The 10,037-nt window shown below is 37.8% G+C and overlaps 1 protein-coding gene and 1 long non-coding RNA gene across 2 annotated transcripts; both read right to left on the bottom strand.

Annotated features, from left to right (window-relative positions):
* Nucleotides 1-3,104: 3,104 nt before the first annotated feature.
* Nucleotides 3,105-7,150, bottom strand: LOC117633538. Its single transcript, XR_004586676.1, has 4 exons — nucleotides 6,146-7,150; nucleotides 5,920-5,972; nucleotides 4,722-4,804; nucleotides 3,105-4,189 (listed from the first exon to the last, which is right to left on the bottom strand). It is a non-coding gene; the product is annotated as an uncharacterized LOC117633538 (long non-coding RNA).
* A 158-nt stretch (nucleotides 7,151-7,308) lies between these two features.
* Nucleotides 7,309-9,665, bottom strand: LOC117633537 (pentatricopeptide repeat-containing protein At2g35030, mitochondrial-like). The gene has a single exon (XM_034367177.1). The coding sequence runs from the start codon at nucleotides 9,290-9,292 to the stop codon at nucleotides 7,355-7,357; it is 1,938 nt and encodes a 645-aa protein (XP_034223068.1). The 5' UTR covers nucleotides 9,293-9,665; the 3' UTR covers nucleotides 7,309-7,354.
* Nucleotides 9,666-10,037: the final 372 nt, after the last annotated feature.

Raw genomic sequence — 10,037 nt, 5'->3', positions numbered from 1 at the left:
CCTAAAATTTGTCTAAGGAGGTGGTTTAGGAGCCCATTGTGGATGCTCTTATGAATCAAAAGATAACATATTCATCGAATGACCTCAAGGTCGCAAATCAAAGTCATTCGTACCATAGTACTTGCAAGATTTACACATAGGGGTAGGCATCACCAGGAGTGGATGCATGTTGGGACAAGAAGGGTTGCACGAACCCTTGGGATGCTAGAAATCTGGCTACGAACTCCATGAGTGACCCCTTGGATAACAGTAGAGCGACCCTTTGTGTGCACACAAGGTGCTTGATGAACGTCCCCTGTGGGCTTGCCTTGCGTTGTGCTGCGCATTGCCCAGCTGTTGCATGCACGCAAGGTCCAAATTTTTTTTTTAAAAATAGCCTGGCCAAAGGACATTGTTTGGTCCAGGGCTAATTCAAATTTTTTTAATTGACTTGGCCTCAAAACTACATTGTTTTGGGTCTAGTCTTTTAAAACTAAAACAAAACAAAAGATCATCCTCATCCCCTCTCATTTATCCAACTCCACAGCATGTCACCAAACCCTTTCATTCCCAAATTAATATCTCACAACCCTAGGAGCCCCAACATCCCAACCTCCACCACTACCTCTTCGCTAGCGCCGACCACCACCGCCTTGTGCCGTCGCCGTCTTTCTAAGACTCCTTGGTCCGAGAATCTTGAATCCGCCATTAAGTATCACATACGTTCTTATGCCCTTCTCCCTACTACTATATTGAGATCGCAGAGTTTATCTTAAAACTAATAACAATGCATAACGAAAACTTTGCATTTAGTTTTCAAGAAGACAAGGATGCTCAATCAACTTTTGAAATCAAGTTTTTTGGGCCCAGTGTCATTACTTTATAATCGATCTATAAGGCCAACTACCCTTACAAAAGATTAAATGATTCAACTTCTATGTTAAGGTAGCGAGATTGTCCATTTTGTAGTTATATATCTCATAGTCTATCCCCATCCGCTTTGATTGTAAGTCTAATTAGTCAACATAACTTGTAGGGTTAAGGTATCGAATTCCAAGTCCCAATGCATGTGACCCTTCACCCTCAAGTTATCATAATAATGATCTTTGGATATCACATCGTACAAAGAAGATATCCATTACCAACAAAACTAGACATAGGGATGCCAAATAAAAACAATGCAGATTTTTCCATTCACTCATACATATCTATTTACTTCATACACACATAAGAATATAAGATTTGGCACGGAGGTCCCCCTACCTGGATTTTAATGTTGCAGCCTAGTCCCACACAGATCACATTTTAAACTTGATCCATCTCTCCTGCATCAATACGAAAATCATCTTTAGATTGTATCGAGTTCATTCTTCCGACTTCGGTTCTTACCGGACATCCACCAACAGTTCATCATACCTATACCCATCGTCGACACTACCCTTAGTGACCGTTGTCTTCTCCGATCATTGACTCACCGGTGTTGAGTTCTTGTCACCCTTGAAGAATGATGTAGCATAACCAATAATCCGGATTTAATTGGGATTCAGACCATTGCTTATTTGGTTTCTTGTTTGTTGTTGATTTCCAGTCTTATTATTTCGGATTAGTTTACTATTCCTAATATGAGGGAATTATTTTTCTGTTTTTCTATTGCTAGTAGGATTAGCATTACTTTCCTATTTCTCACAAGGTTAGGTGATCAACCCCAGAGAGGCAAACACAAAATTTAGGATGGGATGGCCCAAAACAACTCCCAACCCTTGTATAAGGAAGGCCAAATTTGACAAAAATGAACTCAATGCACTAAACGAATCAATTAGATGCCCATTGTGTTAACCCAACCCTTGAGGACCGCCATAAGGAGGGACTCGCAACACTATTTGAGGGAAACTAGATATTAATCCTGTTCCACCTTAATCTAATGATCAAGGGTGAGACTGGACTAAAGTAGTCCAATCCCATGCTTTATCTTTGCCCAACAAACAAGAAAAGAATTGTTTTTGGTGCACTATTTATCAATAAGCTTTTTGCACTCCAACCAATGTTTGGTGACTAAAATTGAAAATTGCAGTGGAATTGCATTGCATTTAATTACATTACATTTGATTTTTAATATAATTGAATTAAATTACATTTCTAGGTTAAAAATAAAATTTCTGCAATAAAATAGATATAAAAAGTCATCTTCTAATAAAATCCAAATCCGCAAAATTATAAATCACAAAAATGCACTATAATATAACCATAACCCATTTGTGATATCCATGAATTTACTAAATGCAACTAAAACATCAAAAAATTAGCAAGAGCAAAGTCCTTAGTTGAACTAATTCAATCATCTGACAAAATTATGCAACTCATTAGACGTGTCACTAATGTAATGAGTTGCCTTACAAATTCTATTAGAGCACTTTCAGTAAAGAAAGATTTTCTGCAACGTATTTCCTCCACTCTTCTTCATCGATTCTACCATTTCTATCTGCTTCCGTGAATGTCGTCACCAAGAAGCAAATACAAATAATCAACACCAAAACAGAGAAATTCATATTTAAACAAGAAGTAAAGAATAAAGAAAGAAGAGAAAATAATTACTTTCATAACAATAAGAGGATCAAAATTGGAGGAGTTGTTGCAATTGTTTGAGAGAAAAAGTGATTGTGTGATGAGGTCCAAGCTCAGGCAAGGCATCTTGGTCCGTGGGGCCACAGTACCCCTAGTTAAATTCTCTTTTTCATTTAGACATTTACTACCCACCCTTTGTAGTGGGGGACCCTACCAACCCGAGGGTAGGGGCATGCTTTGTGCGACTCACCACCATCAAGGTGAACAGTCCAAGACCATCATGCATCATCTGAGAAGATTTCAATTAAGCAACTAATTCCGAGAATGCCCTGCTTAGTTACAACTTACAAACTCACGCCACTAGACTTGGCAATATTGGGTGTTATGTAATGCCCTGCTTAGGTACCTTTTGGTTTTGATGGACCAGGCAAAAGCGTAAGCAAGTATAATAGACGAAAGTAGAGTTTCTTATAGGGGTTTACGATATATGCCAATTTGGTTTTTATAATGAAAGAGATTCTCAAGCATTTGAGTTTATTTTAGGAGTAAAATACATATACAGGTTTTTTTTTTTTTTTTTTGGGCACTGTTTTACTTATCATCTGGTGTATTTATTGTCCCTCACTGAAACCAGCTCGGTTACTACAAGCACTTGGAACATTCACAAAAGTTCCCTGATTTGGTTTCACTCCATTATCCACCAGCATTTTTGAAAAAATCATCAATGCTTTTTCATTTTGCCCATCTTGTACATACCCTGTGATCATCGTAGTCCATGAGATGACATTCTTTTGCGGCATTTGAATAAACAACTCCTTCGCCCGCTTTAAATCCCCATTCTGAATGAAACCAGTAATCATTGTATTCCATGATGGCATGTCCCTCCCCGGCATGATTCAGACATTACAAATGGAGTATGAGTTTGGTTTCACCTGAGAACCATAATGCATCTTCCATATTCGCTGTTGCACAACCTTCAACTTTCTAGTTTATATGGGAGTTCTAGGTAGGAACTCTGAAGAATACCTAATTAAGAGGGAACTAACCTAAACTTAAGGAAAAGAGTTATAGGAGTTGATGGCAGTTACACTGCTCCCCTAACTTTAAATCAGTGTTAGTTTAGGAAACTCGGAGCTGTAGAAGGTAATTGGTTTAGGTCAATGAGAGTCGCAGTGCACCATAAATGGCTTTTCTTGCAGTAAATCATCCCAGTTCATATTGAACTTCTCTTCAATCAACTGAGCCTCAGTTCTGGCTTCTGACGCCTTTAAATTCCTATAAAGATTCTTATCAAGTTTTACAAACTCACTCCTGTACAACCACTTGTCGGTGCACATGCCATGTTCCTTCATAAAGTCAAGGACCACCATCACTCTCTCAAAGTAGCCACCACGAAGACAGTTCAGTAGCAAGTACTCATGTAGATCTCTGCTTACCACCAAATTTCCACTCTCCATATTCCTCTTAATGTTCCCCCACAAGATCGCATATAACAGATAGGTAAGTGTTTGCTCAGTGGGTTGAATTTTCATCTCTTGCATTCTTCTGTACGTCTTCAATGCATCATCCATCATTTTGGCCTTGCAGAAAAAGTTGATGGAAGAATTGAACTGGTAAACAACAGAAGGTATTTCCTTCTTTTCCTCCACTGAAAAATTCATAAAGTCTGAATGAGAAATTTGACTGAAATACATTAACCTGTAACCATTATGATCACTTTTCAATATTCACTTGTTCATAGAAGGCAATCCCTTTGAGACACAGAGGGTATGCTTTATGTTCCAATTATGCAGTAATTAATCAAAATCAGCTAGTTTATCAATCAATATGTTCTCAGAAAGTTAAATGTTTCTGGGAACAGGCAAATTATCGTACGACTTAACAAAATTGAGTAAATTCCACATCACCAAATTCCACATCACCAAATTCCACATCACCAAATACCGCAAGAAAGAAGCATGGGTGACCAAAAGTTTCGCAAAGCTACACGATTCTCAGTGAACACAAGCCAAAAGAAAAACCATTAGACCTCTAATTATGGCCTAAAATTTTGAGAGAAGAATTATTAATGGAAAGGGTAAATGATTGGCAAGATTCCTAAAAAAAATGTCAAGATAAGAGCACAGCACAGGAAACAATTACATCATTTCCATAGGTCACGCTAAGAACACAATACGTACCTTGTCACAATGCAACGATCAAGTTATCACTTGCAGTTGAAAAGGGACTATCCACCGCCAGGCTAGGAAAATATCAATAAACACTGCAACAATAACATTTTTAACTTAATTTGTCGGAGAAACAGAAGACAAAAAAAGAACCAATTATGAATGCCCCATCTCATTCAAAAAAACAATTACCACTATAGATCCTAAGCACCTTGCATTCTGATTTCATGAAACATGAAAACAAACAATCAAAAGCACGCCGCCAAATCTTTATTACACTAAATTGACTTAATGCTGGTATCAATATATTTGGAGTAGGAACATCTAAAAGACAGATAATTCACCGAAGAGAACCAATTCCTCCCAAAATAAAAGGCATGCCCAGCACAAGAATAGACTTAAAGGGACTGTCCTAAATAGTCTAGCATGTCTTGCAATTGATTTTTTGAAAAAGTATTTAACTTCAATAATAGCAATGAGTTTGCCACAATCATTGCAGTCATCCTTTGAAGTTCCGAAGAAAAAGGCAAATTGCCAAAAGGTAGATGGGATTCAAATGAGGTTGCTAATGTGCACGTAATTGATGGCTACCTGATTGTGACTTATCATTATCATAAGTGAACAAAAAAACTGTTTTGTTTATTGTGACACACTAAATAGAAGAAATCATGGCCAGTGATAATCTCACATTGAATGGTAGCCAGGTACTTTGGATTTCTTTTGTACAAAACTTTGCCTGCTTTCTGAAGATATCATGTTTACAGGAAATGTCAACAGAATTTCACAATTCTACATATCTCCAATAGTAAAACGATATTGTCAGTGAATTTTAATTAACTTTCCCAAACTGATACAAGTCCCTTAGTAACCTATTAAAGACAACAGGAAACTCACCCAAAATAAAAATAAAAAAAATCAATATGAACATATTTCCAGAATTGAGCTTGATTTTGAAGCTGGGCCTCACTACTACCCCTTGTAGGCTACTTTTTATAGTTCAGTCTCACCTTTGGCGTAAGTTTTATTATGAATCATGATCAACAAAGAACAACTAATCTCAGAAGATACTAGCAATCCTATCTGTCTTCAATAAGTTTCTCACATTCGCCTCTCGTCTTCTATGGAAAACCAGTAGTCCACACAAACTTATGCCTCAAGATCTTTAACTCAATGAGCATTCCGAAACAAAATAGAAACCACTGGGACTTACCTCCCTTCACTCGATGTAACCAGTGCGCCCCAAATCATACAATTCAAAAGCATCTGCCATTCAAATGTATCCATTTTAGAGTGTGCATTTGAATTGAAAAGCAACACAGCAGAAGATTCTGTGCAAGACATGCTACTACTGCCAATTGAAAATCTAAAAATTCCAAACACATGGGAGATGGCCAAAGTAGGATTTACTATCATAGTATCATGACTATATTACTTACAAGTAATTTTGATTGCATCAGGGATTTTTGGGTGGAAAAACTCAATGTCTGCACAAACTCTGCAAACTCGATATATCCATTGTTGTTGTCATTGAAAAGATCAAAGAACAAAGAAAAAATTGAGGAATGAGATTCCTAATTAATGAAATTAAAGGAAATTTTCAGTCTATGACATGCTCTATGCAGAGCTAGATCCGATATGTGGTTTCGCACATAGAAATAAAAAAGATTAGGATGATAGCCACCAACCATGTAAACCACACACAATTATGCAGTTGTCAGGAGGAATTCTTTGAATTTCTTGCTGGGCTTGTTTGAGGGTTGTGTTTATAAGCAAGAAGCTGCTAGGAAATGAAAAATCTATGGGCTGCAATATGCAATGAAGCAACCAACAAATTCATGTGAGACTCCTCATAGAGTCAAGGCTGTCTCTATGTTAGCCCAACCCAGTTTTTGTAACATCCTTCCTCTGCCCTTGGTATCAAATAACTCCAGCCAAAAAGAACTTGACATATAATAGTTTCAGAGATTTTCTTGAATTGGTATGTAACTAGTGGGAGTTAAAAAATCACATTCTTTTGCAGATAAGCCATGGTATCAAATAACTCCAGCCAAGATAGGAAAAAGAGAAAGAACTTGACATATAATAGTTTCAGATATTTTCTTGAATTGGTACGTAACTAGTGGGAGTCAAACAAACACATTCTTTTGCAGATAAGCCACCCAGTGCTTTTCATTTTCTATGTTTACAATTCAAGTTCTGGCATTACTTTCACACAAGCAAGTCAGATAAAGTGATCTAGGTATAATTTATTTGAAAGGAAAATTATGACTAATGATCCTCTTTCTAGAGCCTCAAGTGACTTATTACACAGATCAATTCATACGCCTTTTCAAGGTTAAAGTATTATACTAATCTATGACTCAACAAATAAAATGCCAAAGGGTATGGACTATACCATGAATGGAAGATTCATTCAAAGTCCAGAACATAAGAATATGGACTTATAACAATTTAGCATAAAAATAAAGAAAGGAAACAAACAAATAGCAACTGGGGTTTCGTGAAAAACCTTGGAGAATTTGATGGGTCTGAGAGAGTGAGAGGAGATGCCAACGAAAGAGAGAGATGTGAGCGAACTCATCATGGATAATTAATCACTTTTCTAATAGTGCCTTTTGAACTATCTGCTAATCGATAATCTATGTTCATGAAAAATCATCATCTACTGTCAGATCATCATAAGGTATATAACCAATCTTCTTCATTCTTTCATGTAGATTGTAAATTAAAGAATATATAAGTTCAGACTGATAATGAGACTTATCACCAACCACAAACACATGCACCTTATTTCCAACTTCTATCCAACTGCAACCAGGCTGCTTCTTCAACCCTTTCTCTTTCATTTTCATCCTTATCTTTGCAGCTTCTCTCCATTTCCCAGATGAAGCATATATGTTACACAACAGCAAGTAAGTGCCTGCTTTCTCTGGCTCCTCCTCTAAAAGCTTCTCTGCAGCCAGCTTCCCAATATCCATGTTGCCATGAACATTACATCCAGCAAGAAGAGCCCCCCAAACAGATGCTGATATCTTAGTCCCCAGCTTCTCAAGGACATTAAAAGCTTCTTTGAGCCTCCCTGCCCGACCACAGAGATCAACCAAGCATGTGTAATGATCTTCTCTCACTTGTATTGACCCATCTCTAAGAAGCTCATTAAAATACTTTAGCCCCTCCTCCACCAAACCAGCATGGCTGCATGCAGAAAGCAGCCCCACATAAGTAACATCGTCAGGTTTGCACCCTAATTTCCGCATTTCATTAAACAAGTTAATTGCCTCAATACCACATCCATGATGTGCATAGGCTGCGATCATACCATTCCAGGAGACCATATCCCTATGGATTGTCAATCCATCGTCAAACATCTTCCTAGCAGTGACTAACTCCCCACATTTTGAATACATGTTTATGAGTGCTGATACCAAGAATGCACATTCATGATGGACTGTTTTACTTATCATCTGATGTATTTGTTGTCCCTCACTGAAACCAGCTAAGTTACTACAAGCACTTAGAACACTCACAAAAGTTCCCTGATTCGGTTTCACCCCATTATCCACCAGCATTTTTGAAAAAAACATCAATGCCTTTTCATTTTGCCCATCTTGTACATACCCTGTGATCATCGTAGTCCAAGAGATGACATTCTTTTGCGGCATTCGAATAAACAATTCCTGCGCCCGCTTTAAATCCCCATTCTGAATGAAACCAGTAATCATTGTATTCCATGATGGCATGTCCCTCCCCGGCATCCTCTCAAACAATTCAAGAGCCTCATCCAATCTCATATTCTGGGTGTAGCCTGTAATCATTGCATTCCACGAGACCACATTCCTTTTAGGCATCCTATCAAAAAATTCTCGAGCTTCATCAATCATGCCATTTCTTGAAAATCCCGCAACCATTGCTGTCCATGAAATAACATCCCTTTCCGGCATCAAATTAAAACGCGTCCTTGCCTCTTCAATTCTGCCACAGTGTGCCAAAGCCGTTAAAACTGTATTCCAAGATACCACATTCTTCTCTGGCATCCTCTCAAACAACTCCAAAGCCATATCAACCTGACAATTCCGTGCATACCCATCAATCATGGTGTTCCAAGAAACCACATTCTTCACCGGCATCTGATAAAACAACCTCTCTGCCTCCTTCATTTGTTTCAGCCTTATATACCCACTGACCAACGCAGTCCAAGTGATCACATCCTTCTTAGCATCCACTCTGTCAAACAGCCTCCTAGCCTCCTCCATCATCCCACATCTGATATAACCCGTGATCACTGTTGTCCATGTGACAACGTCTTTGTCAGGCATTCCATCAAACACTTGGCGTGCTTCTCTAAATTTCCCATCTTTGCTAAGCCTGGTAATTAGCCAGTTGGATTGTGCCACATTAAAACTGGCACTAAAATCTCTATCAGGCGATGTGATTCTAGGCGTCACCGTGTAGTTCATGGAGTGGTATAGAAACTTGAGACTGCACAGCATGGGAAGAAGAGCCTGAGAGAAACCATTGAGAGGTAATCCAGCTCTGTTGCTAAGATGCATCATGGTAATTGGTAAACGTAACAGAGCTAACATTTGGACCTATGTTTGGCTCGCCAGAATCAAATGGAAAACTTGCCTCAATTCTCATGCACACCGGTAACCATCAACTCAAAGTTTCAGATAGTTTCTGTATCTAACACCTTTTAGTGGCCAAGGCAACATTTGTTTTTTTGTTTGACTATATTTTAAATAATTTGATATAATGGTCCAGAATAAGTTGTGATGAATTTCANTGTCCACTTCAAGACCGGCGACGTTAATGCCTTCAGCCGCCTCCTGCTTCTCCTCCTCTGACAAGTCTCGCACACGACTTCTGCCCTGCCAAGTTATTAGAATGAGTGATAGGGGAGAAGGGTACAGAGATAGAGAGAGGATGGGTGTTTGGCGTTGCGTTGGGCAAGGGAAGAGTTGTTCTTTTCTAAACCTTTATTTTTCGGGCGGATGTTCATTTCTTAACTCTATGTTTCTGTTTTTTATATTTTATTATTATTATTCATTACTATTAACCAGCCTCTCCACATGCGTTTTCACGCATGCGAACGGTTTTTTTTTTAATTTTAAATTTATTTTAGAATTAAAAAAGATAATGGGTAGTGTGTTTAATTAAAATAAGATCTATTATCTGATTTTTATCTTGATTTTAATTTTTTTTAAATATGAAAAAGTGTTAATTTATTGTATTATCCTCATTTAATTAATAATTTTAATTCTTAATGTTTGCATTAACCAAAGGCATTTCTTGTATTTTGAATGTTTCACCATTCTCTGTCTTTTGCTT

Source organism: Prunus dulcis, chromosome 7, assembly GCF_902201215.1.
Source record: "Prunus dulcis chromosome 7, ALMONDv2, whole genome shotgun sequence".
NCBI classification, from domain to species: domain Eukaryota; kingdom Viridiplantae; phylum Streptophyta; class Magnoliopsida; order Rosales; family Rosaceae; genus Prunus; species Prunus dulcis.
Note: the sequence above shows the minus strand (reverse complement) of the source record. Positions and strands in the feature narration are given on the sequence as shown.

Bases quoted from the DNA above. Each gene is read 5' to 3' on its own strand.
- LOC117633537 (XM_034367177.1), bottom strand. From the start codon at position 9,292: ATGTTAGCTCTGTTACGTTTACCAATTACCATGATGCATCTTAGCAAC.